This window comes from Neomonachus schauinslandi, chromosome 5 (genome assembly GCF_002201575.2).
Source record: "Neomonachus schauinslandi chromosome 5, ASM220157v2, whole genome shotgun sequence".
NCBI classification, from domain to species: domain Eukaryota; kingdom Metazoa; phylum Chordata; class Mammalia; order Carnivora; family Phocidae; genus Neomonachus; species Neomonachus schauinslandi.
Window position 1 is genome coordinate 83,121,932 of NC_058407.1, and position 21,929 is coordinate 83,143,860.

Consider the following 21,929-nt stretch of genomic DNA (forward strand, 5'->3'; position numbering starts at 1 on the left):
GGATACTCCAAAAGTAAACTGACAAGCTATTTTACATATACAAATCAAATATAAACTTTAAAAGATGAATTCTGTGAACCCTGCAGTTATGCTATGATACTTGATCAACTTAATATCCCTAATTTAAGAAATTGCTTGCTATAAACTCGTATTTTCCTGCAATGTTACGTAAATAAGATTTCCAATAGCATACCTGAGCAGCATTAAGGTGGTTGTTTTATCTTTTAAAAAGAACAAAGGTAAAATTGCTTATTGTAAACTTTTTTTTAATTTGAGAAATTTTTACATAAGCTAGATTCCTATTCTAAATTAATGCTAAATATATATGCATATTTCATTCCTTTTTTTCCAAAGACAATCCTGTTCCACCTGCCCAAGGAACATACTCCTGCTCAGGAACATTCATTTTTGAGTACTAAGTATTATAGAGGGTTTGTCTCAACAAAGATATAGGTCTTTTAAAAGAGAGATAAGAGAAAAAGTTTAAGAGAGAGAGAAAGTTAGAGACGTTAAAAAAATAAAAATAAAAATGGGTCACTGTCAACACCAGGCATCACAAACTCAAAGGCTTACGGGGCCATACAGTTAAAATGGATACACAAACAGAGATGGCTGTAAGAACAGTTCCTAAGCAGCTTATATCTAGAAAATCCATAGCAAATGCCTAGTTACACTTTTAAACGTCAAACTGAAGTAACAAAACAAACTCCTGGTCTAAACACACTGGCATTTCCTAAATAAAAGAGCTTTTGATCCTGATACAGATATATATGTTTAATTTAGGAATATATGTTGATCATATCCAAATTCAGAAAAAGAGAATTACATGACACAAAAATATCATGGCAAATGGAATATTCTACATAAAAGCAAAAAAAATTTTAATGTAATTGCATTTAATATGTAATTCTAAACTTGTATAAATAAGTCTAGAGTAAATTAAGTAAGCATCTCCAGAGTATCAAAACCCAGTTATCAAAATCTACATGCATACTGACAAAATATATTTAAGGTTTTAAAATGCTGGTGAATACAATAAATCACTGCAATTGAACCACCACAAGTATCATAGTCTTGAATTCAAAAAACTATCCCACAATCTTAAAGTTAACCAAATCACTTTACTAAATTGCAGAATGGGAAGTGAGAACATGTTTTAGAGTTTGTTCTGGGAATAAAAGGGTGAAAACCACCATCATGATAAAATACTCTGCAGCCATGAAAAAAATTTTCATTTTCAAAAATTATTTGATGACCAGGAGAATTACAGATGTTATATGAAAAAAAGATATAAAATAGTAAACACAGTGATCCAAATTATTAAAATAGTATGCCTGGAGAGAGAGGAAATAACATATAATGCATAGGGGGAAAAAGATGAATGGAAATTAACCAAAACAATACGTTTCAACTGGTTTCATTACAGGTGATAGACAAGTGACCTTTTTTCCCTTGTATTTTAAATTATTTACAATAAACATTACTTTTAGGAGGGAAAAAAATGACAGTTTAAAAAGATTAAGATGAATTCTCTAAACAAAATTGTCAATAGATAAGAGACTAATAAACACAATAATTTGGGATATACCTATCCAACCGGCCTTATGAAATCAGGATTCAAGAAGATTCAACAGGTTGCACAACTGAGCCAACCAAAACAGTTTTAATACAGTTTTTTAAAATCGTAGCTGTTGATCACTTTAACTCTTTAAACACAAATTCTTGTAGAGCTCATATTAACTGTTACATGCCAATAAAAATACACAGCCCAGTCCTGAAGCTTACTTTTGCCACATAAACAAAAGCTTCAATTTCAATTTTCAAAATTATATTTAGAATTTGGCAAATACAGTTAAAATGGCAGGTAAAAATGCCTGCTTGTAAATACAATTTAAATAAAGCATAGATCATTTTACAAAAGTTAAAATCTGTTTCAGTATGAAAATTTTAGCAATGACTTTTTGTAGTAGCATTAATTCATTAAAACTAGCCTTTATTTTTAAATGCAATGTTGAGTTTATAAATAATGAAATTTAAAAAATAAGAAAATGAAGCTAACAAGATACAGATGAGGCTGTTACCAGGCTCCGTGCATGTGAACAAGTGATGCGATAAACCTCCAGTCAGTGCGTTTAAGAAGCACGGGGTGCGCCGCCACATGGCAGCAACAATGGCATACCTAATCTGTAGCAGATGAAGAAAATTTGGCAAACTCACATTTTACAAGACACAAAGCTTAAAAGGAAAATTTAAAAAAAAAAAATCTGCATTAACTATTCTTTTTTCAAACTATTGCAAACAAAGTGGAACTCAACCTTAAATTTAATCTTCTGCAACAAAATAAAATTAAAGAGTCCTACTTCACTTATTTTGGGTGCCAGAAAAATCAAATTACTGGAAAACGCTTTCCTACTAACAGAAAATACACTGAACTTTTTTCTTGTACAAATTTAAATTCTGATTTCTAAAATTTCCAATTGTTTAGAGGAACATCCACATCACTATTAAGAATTAATAGCTCAGATGGCACGACTATCTTGTTAATTCTTTAAGACATGAATTTTTAATTGAGGTTTCAAGGGTGGAAAAAAAATGATACTCCTTAAAATTTTTTACAAAATTTTATGTGTATGTTAATTTTCTGAGGACATTCTCAATTTTCCAGATTCTCAAGGGATCCCTGACCTCTAAAAGAGTAAAGCAGCACTGCTTTAAGGGCAAAGCCTATATATTATTTATCTTTATATAATTAGCACACTGACTACACATAATGGGTAAATCATAAGATTAATGAATAAAATTATAACCTGGATTTTTCAAAAGCTACATTTTTCTTTTCATTAATTTCCTGCAAAGCTTCACAGAAATGAAATCCACACATTATTGAGTTTAACTGTTCAAATCTCAGTGTAGTTGAAAACAGTCGGCCAATTTTTGAAGTACTTTAAAACCCAAAAAATTAGTTTATTTAACTAAGCCTATAAAATTCACATGCTACATTTGTTTGGATCCCCTGATTTTGTTAAGGAGAAAAGGATAAAAATAAAAAGCAAAATAACCAATATGAGAACTTGAAAACCTTTTCGAGTCACTCTACTTGCTCTGCAGCGTTAGGTAAGGCAGAAAGAGAACAAAGAGAAAAAATAACCACAATTACACTACTGTTAGCAAATTGTTTTTTCTCTTATACAGAGAAAGGGAATATTCTGCTCTGAGAAACTTTCCCTTCATCCCTCACTCTGGCGTCTAGTAGTACCTGTGTATACCTTCACCACAGCACTCATCATTCTGAATGTAAATATCTGTTTCATGATCTGACTCCTCCACTACATGTAATATGGCTTCCCGGAAGGACAATAGGTCCCTTTCATCTTTAATCATGCAATCCACAGAGTAATCTCTAGCACACAGTAAGTATTAAAATGCTTATCAATGGAGGTTTTTGCATAGAATGCTGAGACACAGTGATAACACACATTATTTAAATGGGTGGTAGGGAAGAAGGAATAAGCATTAAACACTAAAAACAAAGTATGGCATTTCTGACATTCTTATCCACGTATATGCTTGAACATATAGTGGGAATGAACATATGAGTAAATAAAGAAAAAACACTAAACTAGTAACTATTTTAGGCAGCTCTTCCTTAAGAGTTTAGTTAATAGTTTAGGCTTTTACAGTCCATTTAAGCTTTTAATAACCTGATTTAAGGATATTTTATTTGATGCTAAATAGTAATCTAGAATACAAGTTAAAACAAGGTTAAGACTATCCTTCATAAAATACAGGTCACCAAATACAAAAATAAATTTGTATTTAAACAAAACCAACAACAACAACAAAAAAAACTATGTCATTAAAATATCAATGGAACAACCAAACCACAATATCTTTGAATAATAACTAGAGTGGGTAAGATTTAGAGCCAACTGAGTGATTGAGAATGGTGCCTCACACATTTTCTATTTACAGTGTGTAAACTCTAAAGAAAACCCTGGTTTACACTGTAATTCCCATAAAAAGCTTCCTTTTTTCTTCCACTCATGTGTATTTCTTTAAATAGCTGTAAATCAGCATCTTGTATTTTACTGACAGGGAAAATAATCAATGACTGCCATTACCGAAATTTAAAGTTCTATATTAGATCTTTATATAAACTTTTAATGAAGAAATGGGGAGAGAAAAAGAAATTAAACAGCTACCAATAAACATTCAGACAGAGCACCAAGACATGAGAAAACATACTCAAAAGCTTTAGCAATTACTTCTAACATGGCAGCAGTTAAAGGGTTAGTTGAAATTATATTAGAATTGAAGTCAGCCTATAAGCAATATTACAATTTGTTCTACTTAATATAAATTCTTTTTTAAATTAATGATTAATTTAAAAGATGACTCACAGATCTGGAAGCAAGAACACTGCTTCCGGTTCTCTTATTATGTAATAAATTCTATCATCATATCATTAAGTATTCTTTCCTTACCTTTTTAAGATGTCATTTCACTGAAGGCAAGGAAATGGGGCTGCTGTTTACCAACCACCTAATTCCTGGCACTAACTTTTCAAAAATCTTGACAGCTACCACATTACCTTCAGAAAGGAAGCTCACTCTTCTCCCATATTCCTGTGTCCTGTCAACTGACATGGTGAGAACAGGCAGAGGCAGTGTTTCTTCCTGTGATGCCTACCATCTCCTGTAACATTCCCAGGTACAGAAGCCTATAAACTGCAGGTGCTCCCAGTCTTTGTGTATGTGTGTGTGTATAAATATGTACTTATATATTCATACACACATACATATATACATTTTTAAACTTTACTCACTCAAGTTATAGTTAAGATAAAATCTGTAAGCTGTACTTAAAGACAAACTGAATTGTCATCTCATACCTATGAGCCATAATTCCCCTAGCTATAAGACATAGTCAACCACTGGCTTATAGTAACTATTTTCACTTTTTCAGAATCAAGCACATTGTAAAATGCATCCTGCAAACATAATAAAGGGGTTGGCAAACTATATATGCTCAGGCCAAATCCAGCCCACTGTGTGGTTTTGTAAATAGTGTGGAACACAGTCACACACATTTATTAATGTATTATCTATGGCTGTTTTTGTGCTACAACAGAGTTGAACAGTTGCAACAGAGACTGTAATATTGTACACAAAGCCTAAAATATATACTATCTACACCTTACAGAAAAAGTTTGCCAACCCCTATTATAATAGCAGCAGCTGTGAGCTGCTAAGTACCTACTCCAATGCTATATACTTTATATACATGATCTAAAATTTTGTCAGCAACCATCTGAAGTAGATATTACCTCTAAGTTAGAAATAAAGCAAATTAAAAGTTCTGGATTATCAAAAAGTATAAGCACTGCATGGAAACATGTTAAACATGCAGATTCCTAAGCCCATTTACGGAAATTCTTGTTCAGTTAGTCTTAGATGGGACCCCAAAACCTATATTTTTTTCCAAGTACCCTGGGTGATTCTGGTGCAGAAAGTCAGGATCAAATATAAACACTTAATAAAGAGATAAAATGCAGATGCCTGGCTGGCTCAATCAGTGGGGCATGTGACTTTAGATCTCGCAGTTGTAAATTCAAGCCCCACGTTGAGTGTAAGAGATTACTTAACGATAAAATCTTTTAAAAAAAAAAAAAAGATAATTTATCTAGTATCACCTACTTCTGTATGTGATTAAGCAGGGATGTGAACCTAAGTGTGCCTGGTTCCAACATGTACATTCTTTCTAACTTCTCTTAGTTGTAACTAAGCTCTAATACATCTGCTTTTACGAGTTACTTAGGGAAAAAAAAAAAAGTGACTTAGAAATATTTAACCTGGTGACAATAAACAAAATCTAAGTTATTATGGTTGAAAATTACATACGGAGACTACAAGTTGATCCAGTATAAATTCATGAAGTTTAACTAAAATCTGCACTTCTGAGAAATGAAGGGTCTGAAACATACTACAGAGAGATACTAACCTTGATGATGTTAAAGCCAATCCCTTAGCTTTCATCTTATTATGTTTACATATTTTTAACTCAAATGGGTACAAATTAGTGAAGTCCTGAACTCAAGTCACACGAATGACTTAACAAGTGATAACAAATTAAACACATCTGTGAATATAATATGCAGCTTAATCACTTGTTCTATGTAGAAATTGTTTTAACCTCCAAAGACTTCACCCTTGGCTTTTAGATACTGTAACAAGGTAACCAGTTAAGGTAAAGAACTTTTGCAGTCCCTATTTCTAATTTTAATTATCCTCCTTGACATTGCAGCTGTAAGTACTAATGCTACAATCTTTTTGTTCATTAAATTTACTAAATTTATAGAGTTTACAATTTTTTAAGCACAAGGAATGGTATCTTCTCCTTATAACTAAAGGCAAATATGTCATAGTTATATTACTTCAAAACCATTAGCTCCTAATTTGAAAGTTAGATAATACACAGAACAAAGCTCTTGCCACACTCTCTTGAGTTTTAGATTCTTACATGAACATCCCAACCGTATTTTCTTAATGCTATGTATCAACTAATCACATAGCAATTGATTCTTTTTTTTAATGGATGCCATAAAGTCCAAACTTGCCTTCCTAAAAGACACTATAAAACCACTGGTAAGGAAAAATAACAGAACATATCCATAACACACAAATATAACCACAAAGACAAGAAGAAACAAATGGTACACAATAGACTTCTTGAAGAAAGGAAAACTCTAAAAAAAATATCAAAATAGTTACATTTATTGAACTGTGAAATTCATTTTTCTGTGTAGGGAAGAAAAATTAGACACAAAAATATGATTTAGGTAACTCTTGGTAAAATAAGCAAATGATAGTCTTGAAATCTTAAGAGTCAAACTGAAACAGAAAGATTTTGTTTGAAAATATGAGAACTTTTCATATCACTGATAAACAATTTAGATAGGCAACTGATTAAAAGTAAAAATGCATTTTTTTAATACCTAAGACAAAGTAATCTGATTTTTTTGGTCCCTTATATTTTAGTTTTATAAGTTTGCTCTGTGAAATGAATATGCAAAAGAAACTTATAAAATAAAAATATGAAAAGTTAAAATATATTCCAAAGGAAATAACAGATTCTCTTTGATTAACTTGCAGTTAAAAATAAAGCTGAGTGTCCACTTCAAACGTAAGATGAAGTCCCTCACTTGAAATTCCATTACATAGAATGTGTTATTTGGTCTTGTTCTGAATTTAAAAAAGCTAATACATCACTTTAATGTATAACTAATACTTCTGTCTCACAAATGGCATTGAGATTTGGTTACTAGTATATAAAGTAATATATACATAGCAATTAGAAAAGATAAATGGACAATAAATAATAAAGGACACTGTCAAGTACTCCATGGTTTAGGATACACCTTAAGTTTTTTTTTAAAAAATGCTTCCACACAAAGACTTCACAATATTCAAAATAAAGATGTCAGCTCAATGTATTTTTAAGAAATAGAATCTCTAATCCATACTAAAATATAAGATATAAAAGGTACTCAAACATGTTTTTACTAATATGTGCTTCAGTCTACCATCCTTGACAGTGCTCTTTGGTTGATTTTCTTCAAGTTAAAGTCAGTTACAAATATTAACAGCCTTTGCATTAGAACAGTCTCAACTTAAAATCTATTAAGAATGGTCATGATAGTAATTTCAGAGAATTATGACCATTAAATCAGAATTGTTTGGCTTTAGTATCTTCACAAAAACACAATCTTGATTGAAAATAATCTTCCAACTATAATGACTATACTCAAAACTGGTTTCCTTTAAAATACAAGTTTCATAGTTTCAAACTTTTTGAATAATCTTTCAACCAAAATTATATTTTCAAATTTCAATTTAGCATTGATTCGGGGCATCTATGTTTTAGCAACCAAACCTCAAACCACTTTATCCAATAATATAATACAACCAGTGTCTCTTAAATATGGAAACAGAGAATTTGAATACAGCAAGATATGATCACAGAAAACATTTCACCAAAATGTATCACTATCTATACCTCAAAAAATGTTAAAACTATTTACCAAAGCTTCTTGATTACTACTTTAATAGATATAAATTTCAACCAGTACAAGTAACATTTCCTCCACCTGTGGCTCTCTCCTTAGCATCAAAATATCGAACAAATCAGAATAAACAGGTAATAGAAAACCTGAAGACAAATTTGTTTCTAATACTGCTGTCCTTCCCAATACTGAGAAAATTCTATACTTATTAAGAGCAGTGCAATGTCAGTTGGTTTTTCAATAACCCCCATTATAAGCAGGTACATTTTCAAACCATGAATTACCAAATAGGTTTCACAGTTAAATTTAAAAACAAAGTCATTTTATCATTTTTCATTTAAAATTCTTAACAAGAACCAAACTTTCTAAGAAACATATTTTATACAAATATATAGAGAATATATATTCCTAATTTAGCACAGTTACCATGACTTTATAACACAAAAGAAAATCTTTAAAGACTTCATGAATGTTTTTAATCCTTATATCTGAATTAAATTTACTGATACAAAGATCAAAGGACCATTAAGAACATCAAAGAAATCAACTTTACTTACTGCTAAGGTCAGATACCTACCTTGTTTCTCATTGTAGATTATATTCTTACACAATAGGTCATTATGGCAAAGCACAACAGGTGAGCCCAGGTTGGAAAGCATCTCCTTCATCCAAGTCATTTCTTCCTGAAGAATCTGAGAGCTTGGGATATCACTTAAGAACCTTTTAGTTTAAAAAAAAAAAAAAAAACAGTTATATATTGTTTATATTAATGACTTTTTTCAAGTTTAAAGATTAAAATCTATTTTTAGTAAATTCTTTTCATTCAATTGCATAGACTCCTGAATTAAAACAAGCCAATTATTATAAAAGTCGGAATAAAGGAAAATCTTTACTTAATGAGCTGAATATGAATAAAATGAAACTAAGCAAGTTAAAATGCAGGACAGAAAAGCAAAAAATCTATTATTACAAAATTGGGGAAGGAAAGTCATATATATACTTAATAGCTAACATTTACTAAGCACTATTCTAAATGTTTTATCTCCAAGACACAAAGAGTTTAATAAAAAGAGGCTTAAGTATATTTAAGTTATAAAGACAGTTTATTAAAGAACTAAAACATCTATTTCAAGCTTTGAAGGGTGAATGCAGTACAAGTCAGCTAAATTTATCTATCGAAGTCAACAGACATGATCTACTATTGATAAACCTAATCAATTCTATGATAATCATCAGACATTATCTTTGACAATCATATCATAGAATACTCCATTATCTATTACAGAAATTGTCTCAGAGTAGTGAGACTGGGAAGTATGGTAGGTAGAGTGGCAAACAGGATTGGAGATCATGGCTTTTTAATTCTATACTCTTCTGTACTATTTAATACACTATATTTATATTCATTTGATAAAAATAAAATGAAACAAAATAGAGTGCTACCACTCATTCCTCAATAGCACCATCTGGCTTACAAAATTGCTGTTTATGCTTTCTCTTCCCTTAACACTTTAAGCCTAGCTTTCTTCATTCTTTCTCTACAGTCTCTCAAATCATAGCCTTACTTTTCCATTTTATAATATAATAAAGATTCTCTATCAATGAACTTAACTTTAATGAATTTGCCTATTCAGGTGGTTGCTGCCTGTATTTTCCCACTACTGTATGCTTCTCTACACAAAGCTACCAAAAGTAATCCTTATACACTCTTTTCAAGATGGTGTTATGGTTCAAAAGTCTATTTAAAAGATACAGAGCTGAATAGAAATGATAGAACTGAAAGGATTGAACATGGTAATTACAATCACATACAAACAAAAAGGAATAGAATATGAAACAGATTTTTAATATTTTTTTTTTAATTTTATTTATTTGACAGAGAGAGAGACAGTGAGAGAGGGAACACAAGCAGGGGGAGTGGGAGAGGGAGAAGCAGGCTTCCCGCTGAGCAGGGAGCCCGATGTGGGGCTCAATCCCAGGACCCTGGGACCACAACCTGAGCCGAAGGCAGATGCTTAACGACTGAGCCACCCAGGCGCGCCCAGATTTTTAATATTTTAATTGTTTTTAATGTTTTAGTTGTATATTATCTATTAGGGCAGGGTGCTTTTTGCACGCTGTTCTACATACTTTGTATATAATAACTCAACCCTCATAAAAAACTCTAAAAGGTAAATATACTACTCTTATTATTTCCATTTTACTTTGGCCCAAGGTTACACAGCAGAACTGTTAACTGGCAGAATTAAGGCTTCATCCTAGGCAGTCTGGCTCCAGAGTCTTGTACTCTTAACCCACACAATACAATACTGCCTCTGAACTCTGCATTATCTTAAAAAATCAAGAAAATCAGGGGTGCCTGGGTGGCTCAGTTGTTAAGCGTCTGCCTTCAGCTCAGGTCATGATCCCAGGGTCCTGGAATCGAGCCCCCACATCAGGCTCCTTGCTCGGCAGGAAGCCTGCTTCTACCTCTCCCACTCCCCCTGCTTGTGTCCCCTCTCTCACTGTGTCTCTCTGTCAAATAAACAAATAAAATCTTTAAAAAAAAAAAAAGTCAAGAAAATCATACATTAACTACTGCCATGTATTTCATTAAATTTTTCAATAAATTTTTTCAATAAAATAGTTATTTCAAAAGAGGATTTTGTGGTTTTTTGCTGTCATTTCTTGAGTATTTAGCACATTGGACACATTTACAGATGTTTGCCTATCCCAGTTAAAAGGGTATACTATCCCTATCAAATTCAAAGTTTGACAAAGTACCTGCAAATAAAAACACATACACTGAGTGAATCAAACTAATCTGTGAAATAATAACTCAACAGAACAATACAGCTATTTTTCTCTAATGAATTATAATAAGTAAAAAGAAACAAGAAAAACTCTATAGGTCCTGCCTGTCTCTACTGTTTTTAAAATGAAAAATTCCTGAATACGTGTTGGGAGTATGTTTTAGATATAAAGGAGAAAAGAGAATTCCTAATTTTTGTACTAGTAGTAATCACTATAAAAACATGTTCATATAATTTAGATTCTAAATGCTAAGTTACAATTTTTTTTTTTTTAAAGATTTTATTTATTTATTTGACAGAGAGAGACACAGCAAGAGAGGGAACAGCAGACTCCCCATGGAGCAGGGCGCCTGATGCGGGGCTCGATCCCAGGACCCTGGGATCATGACCTGAGCTGAAGGCAGACGCTTAACGACTGAGCCACCCAGGTGCCCCAGGTTACAATTTTTTTAATAAAAAATAATAAAATACCTTACTTGGAACCTGGGGAGTCAGTTTTACAAAAGCTGAGTAAGACTCCAGTAATTGAATTTTCAACCTCATTATCTAGGACTTGTATAGTCTCAGTAAACTAAGACAAGCCAACCTTTTTCACACTCTAATATTACTATACTGTCCCAATGCAAATCTCGAGGCCTATTTAAAACAGCTTGAAAAGAATTCTTTTAAAAAGGGTTCCATGGCCAACTCATCTGGTGCAAAAAGTACCATTCATAGCAATCATTATATTATGTTTACTTCCAAATAATTGTTATATATTTGTTTCTTGGCTGGTCACCTCTACCCACTCCTCACCCCTACCCCAGGCTTTTGCAGGGTGTTTTTTGTTGTTGTTGTTCTGTTTTGTTTTTGAGTTGGCTGGGGGAGAGAGACAGTTATATTAATGTAGTGCCACCTGAGAGTCAAATAAATCAGTGCTAATTTAATCAAATGCAGACAGCAACCAAACCAGATTATATACACAAAAACCTTGTAAGCTATCTCTGAAACTTTATAGCAAAACAAGGTAAAACGATTTCAAATGTAAAAGTAAATTTACCTTTTATTAAGGTCTTCATCTGCAAATCCTGTGGGAATGAGAGAGAAATATTTTCCCATCTTTAGCCATAGATTAGATTTGGGAATCCAGCCATTGTGTGCATGGATAGCATGGATTTTAGCAAGCTGACGTGCTATTAGCCTGTTTTAAAACAAAACAGCATAAAAAGAAAATGTTAAGCATCATAGGGTTCATGTCTACTCATGAGTAAACTAACTTGGTGTGCATTCATTTTATAACATGATTTCATTTTTACCTAATATAAGATTCAAAATAATTTGTCAAGTCAACTCTCACAAGGAGAGGCAAACAAATGTTTAAAGCATCAGTAGGAAGAAACACCTACAATTAATTCAGTGAATAAATACTGTGTCCAAGAGGTTGAGTGTCTGGAAGCAGCTGGTCTATTCTGATTACATAAACAATGGTTAGGACCAATACACAATTATAAATGATTTCAAGGCCCATATTAGACATTAATCAGAGATACATTTTGAATTTTGATCCTCTACAGTCACTGAGGTTAAAGGACAAAAGGGGACTAAAGTAAAAAGGTAACTGGGCAGATAAATGGGTTACAGAAGTTAATTTCTGTAACTGTGTTAAAGACAAATTTCCTGAACAAACATTAAGATTTTATGATGTCAGAATCCATCTTCTTGATTCAACAATAAAATAATTTGAAACTGTGTATACTTGTATCCATGCTATCTTTGTATCTGTAGAACCAAGAACAGCAAATGCTAACATAAGAATAAGCACACAAAACAGAAATGTTACCAAACAGCCTGTATAGACCAGTAGGTGAGAAAATGACTTAATAGTAATCTACAAATTAAAGAACTTAAAACTGGCTAATTTGGAAGATGCTCACAAGCTAATGTAATGCTCTTTAAAAAAAAAAAAAATTATTTATTTATTTGAGAGAGAGAGATCACGAGCAGGGGCGAAAGGTAGAGGGAGAAGCAGACTCCCCACTGAGCAGGGAGCCCGAAGCAGGGCTAGATCCTAGGACTCTGGGATCATGACCTGAGCCGAAGGCAGACACTTAACTCACTGAGTCACCCAGGCGCCCTAATGTAATGCTCTTTAAGTACAGTTCTAGGACCTATTAGCATTGCGCCACCTAGGAATGTCTGAGGCCCCACCTCAGATCTACTGAATCACAATCTTTGGGAGTGGGCCCCAGCACTCTGCATTCTAAACAAGATCTCCAGGTGATCTCAATCCACCGTAAAGTCTGAGAAACACTGATATAATGATACAATTCTGCAGCTTGGCTCTATACTGAAATCAAACTGGAAACTTAATAAAACAACCAGAGGCATAAGTACTACCCCTAGAAATTTTTATTTAATTGGTCTTGCGTACAGCCAAGGCATCAAGATATTTAAAAGCTACCTGGGCCACCTGGGTGGCTCAGTCAGTTAAGCATCCAACTCCTGGTTTCGGCTTAGGTCATGATCTCAGGATCGTGAGATCAAGCCCACAGCAACTCCACGATGGGCATGGAGCCTGCTTAAGATTCTCTCCTTCTTCCTCTGCCCCTCCCTCTACCCCCTTCTAAAAAAAAAAAAAAAAGTTTAAAAGTTTCTCAAAGGATTAAATATGCAAAAATATTTGAGAACTGCTCAATTAAGGCACACAGAGAATCTACCATTGCAGTATTGCGATTAAATACACATTTTTATACCACAGAGAATATTCTCTACCTGGTTTATAGTAACAAAAGAGTTCTGATTTTCCTTTGGAGAAACCTCCATCCCCTTTACTTTTACTTCATGTGGTTCATACAGAGCTGACCTCAATCCTAACTCTCTATCCTATCTGCAGCACTAATTTTAGGAGATAAGATGACACAGACTTGGCCCAGAGCATTCCATCCTTCTATATTTGTTCCACAGTGATTGGTTCTGAGCATGTTACCCAAACTAAGCCAAAAGGATTTGATCTCAGGACTGTGACTGATGCTACTCTAGTTGAAGCTATTAGAAAAACGCCCCTGCTCCCTACCCTCCTCCCACCATGACTAAACTGATCAGGTAAGCCTGCAACTGCAGATAATTATAATTGCCATCCTTTTTTTTTTTAAGGTTTTATTTTCAAGTAATCTCTAAACCCAATATGGGGCCCAAACCCACAACCCTGAGAGCAAGAGTCTCACATTCCACTGACCAAGCCAGCCAGACGCCCTTATAATTGCCACGCTTAAGGAAAATTACAGAAAAAAACAGAAGAGTAATACTCCCCTAATGACAATGTTAGAGTCCCTTGATCCACCCATGTTTAAACTTAGTATTCTCAGTTATATGTACCAATAAATGAATTTTTCAATTATCAAGAGGCCTAATACATTATCAAAATATCAAAATCTTCAATCTTTTTAGGAATAAGTGGCTTGGTTCATATCTCTCAAACAAATTAGCCAACATTGCTTTACATAAAATTTAATTATTGTTTGATTGACCTTCCACAAGACCACATATTCATGTCTACAAGAATATACACACAGGAGCACCTGGGTGGCTCAGTCGTTAAGCGTCTGCCTTCAGCTCAGGTCATGATCCCAGGGTCCTAGGATCGAGACCCGCATCGGGCTCCCTGCTCAGCGGGAAGTCCCTCTCCCACTCCCCCTGCTTGTGTTCCCTCTCTCACTGTGTCTCTGTCAAATAAATAAATAAAATCTTTAAAAAAAAAAAAAAATATACACACAAAAAATCTAGTTTTAGCCAATCTCATATATACATAGAAAGCTGGGCCCAAATGAACACCTGGTACTTTAACATCAAGAAACTTGAGGAGGGGCGCCTGGGTGGCTCAGTCAGTTAAGCATCTGCCTTCAGCTCAGGGCATGATCTCAGGGTCCTGGGAATGAGCCCTGCATCCTGCTCAGCAGGAAGCCTGCTTCTCCCTCTGCCTCTACCTGCCTCTCTGCTTATTTGTGCTCTGTCAAATAAGTAAATAAAATATTTAAAAAAAAAAGAAACTTGATGAAAAAGTAGTCAGAGGATAACAAAACCAAAACAAAGGAGTGTATATGTACAGGTGTGTGTGTATATACACACATATATACAGACATATACGTGTGTATGTATATGTTTTACAGATACAAGTGTGTATGTGACATATTTTAAGCCAGAAAGAACTGATTTTAAAACTTTGAAGAGGAAAGCTGGGACAAGAAAGAAAGGTGAAATCCATGCTACATAAAACTGAAGGGGCGGGGCGCCTGGGTGGCTCAGTAGGACTTAAAAAATTAAGTCCATTACAAGTTCCATACTCATCTAAAATTTTTGATAAATTGGGCCTCAACAAAACATGCAATTTGTGAAGAATGTCTTTGTTAAGAAAAATAGTTTTTACTAATAAATGAATTCAACAAAGTTGCAAAATACAAAAGTAACATGTAAAAATTAGCTGCAGTTCTACATTAACAATAACAATCCAAAAAGGAGATTAAGAGAACAATTTCATTTACAATAGCATCAAAAAGAATAAAATATTTAGGAACAAATTTAACCAGTGAGCGGCACATGGGTGGCTCAGTGGTTAAGGGTCTGCCTTCAGCTCAGGTCATGATCCCAGGGTCCTGGGATCAAGCCCCACATCAGGCTCCTTGCTCGGCAGGAAGCCTGCTTCTCCCTCTCCCAGTCCCCCTGCTTGAGTTCCCTCTTTCACTGTCTCTTTGTCAAATAAATAAATAAAATCTTTAAAAAAAACTTAACCAGGGAGGATGAAAGACTTGTATACTCCAAACTACAAAACACAGCCAAAAAAAATTAAATACACAAGTAAATGGAAAGACATCCCATGTTCATGGATTGGAAAACTTAATATTGTTAAGATGTCAATACTACCCAAAGTAATCTATAGATTCAGTGCAATTCCTACCAAAATCCCAGTGGAGCTTTTCGCATAAATAGAAAAACCCATCTTAAAATTCAAATGTAATTTTAAGAAACCCCCAGATGGCTAGAACAACCTTGAAAAAAAAAGAATAAAGCTGGAGGTCTCACACTTCCTTACTTCAAAACTTATTACAAAGCTACAGTTATCAAAACAGTGTGGTTCTGGCACAATGACATACATATAGACCAATGGAACAAACAGCCCAGAAATAAACCCTCAAGTTTATGGCAATGATTTTCGATAAGGGTACAAAGACCATCCAATGGGCAAAGGACAGTCTTTTCAACAGCTGCTGTTGGGAAAACTGGATATCGAAATGCCTTACATCATATATAAAAATTAACTCAATGAATCAAAATCTAAATATAAGAGCTACAGCTATAAAACTCTTGGGGCACCTGGGTGGCTCAGTCGGTTAGGCATCTATCTGTCTTCGGCTCAGGTCATGATCCCAGGGTCCTGGGATCTAGCCCTGCATCGGGTTCCCTGCTCAGTGGGGAGTCTGCTTCTCCCCTCCCCTCTGCCCCTTACCCACTCTCATGCTCACTCTCTTTTTCTATCTCCACTCACTCTCTCAAATAAATCTTTTAAAAAATTTTTTAAAAATAAATAAAGCTATAAAACTCTTAGAAGAAAAGGAAGAAAGCTTCATGACACTGGATTTGGCAATGATTTCTTGGATATGATATCAACAGTACAGGCAACAAAAGTAAAATTAAGTAAATTAAACTATATCAAAATTTAAAACTGCATCAAAGGACAAAATCAACAGAGTGAAAAGGCAGCCTACAGAATGAGAAAAAATATTTGCAAATCATATATGTGATAAGGCTTAATATCCAGAATATATAAAATACAACAGCTTTGGGCGCCCGGGTGGCTCAGGTGTTAAGCGTCTGCCTTCGGCTCAGGTCATGATCCCAAGGTACTGGGATCAAGTCCCACATTGGGCTCCCTGCTCGGCAGGAAGCCTGCTTCTCCCTCTCCCACTCTCCCTGCTTGTGTTCCCTCTCTCGCTGTCTTTCTCTCTGCTAAAAAATAAATAAAAAATCTTAAAAAAAAAAATACAACAGCTTGATAACAAAAAATAAACAATCCAATTAAAAAATGGGTAAACAGGGGCTCTTAGATGGCTCAGTCAGTAGATCCTGAGACTCTTAATCTCAGGGTTATGAGTTTGAGCCCCATGTTGGGTGTAGAGATTACTTAAGAATAAAATCTTTAAAAAAAGAAGAAAACGGGTAAATTAACATTTCCCCCAAGAAGCCAACAAGCATAAGATGGCCAACAAGCATAAGAAAAAATGCTAAATATGACTAATCACTAGGCAAATGAAAATCGAAACCTCAGTGATGTAACACCTCATAGCCATTAGGAAGACTACTATCAAAAAAGCAAAAAAGCAAAATAATAAGTATTGGCAAGGATACAGAGAAACTGCAGCCTTGTGCAATATTGGTGGGAATGTAAAATGGTGCAGTTGATATGGCAAACAGTATGGTGGTTCCTGAAAAAATTACAACCAGAATTACCATATGATCCAACAACTCCACTTCTGGTTATATATCCAAAAAAATTGAAATCAGGGTCTTGAAAAGATATTTGTACACCTGTGTTCATAACAATCTTATTCACAATAGCCAAAAAGGTGGAAGGAACCCATATGTCCATCCATGGATGAATGGATAAACAAATTACAGTATATATACATAAAATGGAGTATTAGCCTTAAAAAGGAAGGAAATTCTGACACACACTACAACATGGATGAACCTTGAAGACACCATGCTCAGTGAAATAAGCCAATCACAAAAAAACAAAAAGTGTGATTCCACTTTTATGAAATGCCTACAACAGTCAAATTCATACAGACAGAAAGTAGAATGATGGCTGCCCAGGCTGGAGGTAGGGGAGAATTGGAAAGTTGCAGTTTAAGCCATACAAAATTTTAGTTCTGGGGGTGCATGGGTGGCTCAGATGGTTAAGCGTCTGCCTTCGGCTCGGGTCATGGTCTCCAGGTCCTAGGATGGAGCCCCACATTGGGCTTCCAGCTCAGCAGGGAGTCTGCTTCTCCCTCTGCCTCTTCCCCCTGCTCGTGCTCTCTGTCTCTCTCTCAAATGAATAAATAAAATCTTTAAAAAAAAAACTGCCTTCAGCTCAGGTCCGAATGAAAGTAATTGTGGGACTAGGTTGCACAATAATGTGAATGTACTTAATAGTACTTAATGGTATACGTTAAAAACGATTAAGATGGTAAATTGTTACATTTATCTTACAGGTAAAAAGAAATTTTTAGTTCACTGCCCAGCACCTCCACCAAAAAAAATTTAATTAAATAAATTAATCAAATAGTTATAAAAAGAATATAGTTCTTAACAAGACTTGATTAGAGAAATTTTTCTCCCAACCCCCTCAGAGAAATTGTTTTCTATTAGTAAATTTATATAATTAAAAAAAAACTAAAAAAAAATCACTTCATTAATATAATTCTGCACTACTTAATAAACCATGAATCTTTATTTGTATATATCAGAAGGTAATTAAAAATTACTTAAAGATTTCTGATTTTCACTATCATAGATCGGTCCTTCTTCTACCTAGTCTCAATAAATAAGGCTTCATCCAAAGGTAAGGGAAACAATGGCAAAAATGAACTATAGGGACTTCATCAAGATAAAAAGCTTTTGTACAAAAAAAAAAAAAAGCTTTTGCACAGCAAAAGAAACAGTCAACAAAACAAAAAGACAACAGACAGAATGGGAGAAGGTATCTGCAAATGTCTTATCAGATAAAGGGCTAGTATCCAAAATCTATGAAGAACTTATCAAACTCAACACCCAAAGAACAAATAATCCTATCAAGAAATGGGCAGAAGACATGAACAGACATTTCTCCAAAGAAGACCTACAAATGGCCAACAGATACATGAAAAAATGCTCAACATCACTTGGCATCAGGGAAATAGAAATCAAAACCACAATGAGATACCACCTCACACCAGTCAGAATGGCTAAAATTAACCACTCAGGAAACGACAGATGTTGGCAAAGATGTGAACAAAGGGGAACCTCATACACTGATGGTAGGAATGCAAACTGGTGCAGCCACTCTGGAGAATAGTATGGAGGTTCCTCAAAAAGGTAAAAATAGAGCTACCCTATGACCCAGCAATTGCACTATTGGATATTTATTCCAAAGATACAAATGTAGTGATCCAAAGGGGCACCTGCAACCCAATGTTTATAGCAGCAAAGTCCACAATAGCCAAACTATGGAAAGAGCCCAGATGTCCATCGACAGATGAATGGATAAAGAAGATGTGGCATATATATACAATGGAATATTACCCAACCATCAAAAAAAATCTTGCCATTTACAACAACGTGAATGGAACTGGAAGGTATTATGCTAAGTGAAATAAGTCAATCAGAGAAAGACAATTATCATATGATCTCACTCATATGTGGAATTTAAAAAGCAAAAGAGAGGAGCATAGGGGAAGAGCAGAAAAAATAAAACAAGATGAAATCAGAGAGGGAGACAAACCATAAGAGACTCTTAATCATAGAAAACAAACTGAGGGTTGCAGGAGGGGAGAGGGTGAAGAGATGGGGTCACTGGGTGATGGGCATTAAGGAGGGCACGTGATGTAATGAGCACTGGGTATTATATAAGACTGACTGAATCACTGACCTCTACCTCTGAAATCAATAATACCTTATATGTTAATTAACTGAATTTAAATTTAAAAAAAAAATTGCCCCCCCCAACCCAAAAAATAGTAAGTAAGGCTTCACTGCACTAACATCAAGGCAAATGCTACCTTAAAATCCCATTCTCAGTAAAGCAAAACATTTGAAAATTTCAAGGCTTCAGAAAATTTTTAAATATCCACTAATACTAATTGTCCCCACTCTTGGAAGCTTTTAAAAAATTAAGAGCAAGGGGCGCCTGGGTGGTTCAGTTGGTTAAGCGACTGCCTTCGGCTCAGGTCACGAACCCAGGATCCTGGGATCAAGCCCCATGCCGGACTCCCTGCTCTCCCCCCGCCACTTGTGCTCTCTCTCAAATAAATAAAATCTTTAAAAAAAATTTAAGAGCATTATAATAATAGGAATTTTTTAATTGAAAAATAATCCCTAAGCCTACCACTCCAATAGTTTATTTCATTTTTACATACTCCCTTTGGATTTTCAGATAAGCCAATTATTGTGTAATTGCAGCCACAGTTCAGCTATTAAGCTGATTTTTTCCCTCTTAACCCTGCATCAGCCATTCTGCATATTTTAGACAGTATTCAAAATTATCATTTCAATAGTAGCATAGTATTCGTGCTGATGTGCCTTGGTTATATCTGAATATAAGAGCTGTCATGACATAAACATATAACTTTCTTTTATGAATTATTATATATTGTCCTATTAATTTCCAAGAGAACATTACCAGTATTACTTGCAACTCACAATGTACCAGTTCCACTACAATACATTCTAGCACTGGAAGTCAGTGTTTTCTACTTACGCTTTTTGATAAATGTGCAATAATTAATTTTAAACTGCATTTCCTCCTATTATGTCTGTTGCTGGGTGGTTTTTAATTAAACTGCAGGCAGGATTCCTAGCAAAAGGCAAGTTTCAGAGAAACATCTGATGAGAAAATTCCTAAACACCTGTGAATTTTTTTTTTTAAAGACTTTATTTATTTGACAGAGAGAGACACAGCGAGAGAGGGAACAGAAGCAGGGGGAGTGGAAGAGGGAGAAGCAGGCTGTCCCCCGAGCAGGGAGCCCGATGCGGGGCTCAATCCCAGGACCCTGGGATCATGATCTGAGCTGAAGGCAGACGCTTAACGACTGAGCCACCCAGGCACCCCCACCTGTGAATTTTTAAAAATATTCTGAATATCTCTGTAATACTTGATTGCCACAGAAAAGTTCAAATAAAACATCATGATAAATTTCCATAAGCTGAATTACTAGTTAAGCGTTAACCTGGTGCAACTCGTCTTTATCTATCATACCATTCCTTCACAGCCTCTTCCATATGCTCTGCCTCTTCCTTTAAAGTCCAGTTCTGGGGCGCCTGGGTGGCTCAGTTGGTTGGGCATCTGCCTTCGGCTCAGGTCATGATCCTGGGGTCCTGGGATCAAGCCCCACATCAGGCTCCCTGCTCAGTGGGGAGTCTGCTTCTCTCTCTGCACCTTCCCCCAGCTCATGCTCTCTCTCAAATAAATAAAATCTTTAAAAATAAATAAAGTCCAGTTCAAATGTGATCTCAGTGAAACACTGCCTAATTTCCCAAGTATATGACAATAAACGATCTGTACTTTTTTTTGAAAACCTTTTCTGTTCTTCTGTGTATACTATTTAGCATACTTTTTTCCAAGATTATTGTCTGTCACACACTGCAAATTACTTGGAAGGAGAGCAGAGACTGTCTGAATTCTTTTTCTTTCCCTAGACTAAACATAAATATATATCAGATTTTAAATATTCAAAGCAGATACTCTATAACAATCATAATACGGGCAAGTAGCTATGTCTGAATGAACCATAGCAAGAGAGCTCTGTGGACTTTGATCTAAGGTTCAATCAACACTTACTGTTGGCTGCAAATCAGTTTACCTAATAACAATGGCTCAAAATGTGATAACTAACTAATCCAAAATTAGTAATAAGCCCTATAAATTGATAAATCAAAGACCCTTTTTTATCATAAATATATGAAATTCATTTTTTAAAGGAGAAAAGCTAAATATATAAAGCACATTATCCTATATTTATTTCCCTAACTTCTTCTTGGGGCTCTAGAATTATCATTCATTCAATTGCTTACTTTATATTTTTTTAAAAAGTACTTCCCTGTACTTACTTGAAAACAATACAACATTCCTTTTTAAAATCATTTATACTTCAGCTATTTTATCAATATCCCCCCTTCTCTGTTAGCTCTTTCTGTATTTTCTGTTTTACAGTAATTAACAAAACCTTCTTAAATATCCCATGAGAGAATTACATTACCTGAAGTAAATTTAATTGCAAAATAAACTAAATAGCCAGTATTACTACTCACACTGTCAACTAACCATATCCTTACTGTCATCTTCTTTTCCTTCTTTTCTCAACCTC

The 21,929-nt window shown here is 34.6% G+C and overlaps 1 protein-coding gene across 1 annotated transcript in view; it reads right to left on the reverse strand.

Moving 5' to 3' along the window:
- ETNK1 (ethanolamine kinase 1) overlaps positions 1–21,929 on the reverse strand; it is a 57,310-nt gene that overhangs the window by 11,910 nt on the left and 23,471 nt on the right. The window contains exons 3-4 of the mRNA XM_021690487.2: positions 11,894–12,034; positions 8,640–8,782 (exon numbers count right to left, since the gene is read on the reverse strand). Coding sequence (XP_021546162.2) covers positions 8,640–8,782; positions 11,894–12,034 — 284 coding nt within the window. The remainder of the gene's footprint in view (positions 1–8,639; positions 8,783–11,893; positions 12,035–21,929) is intronic.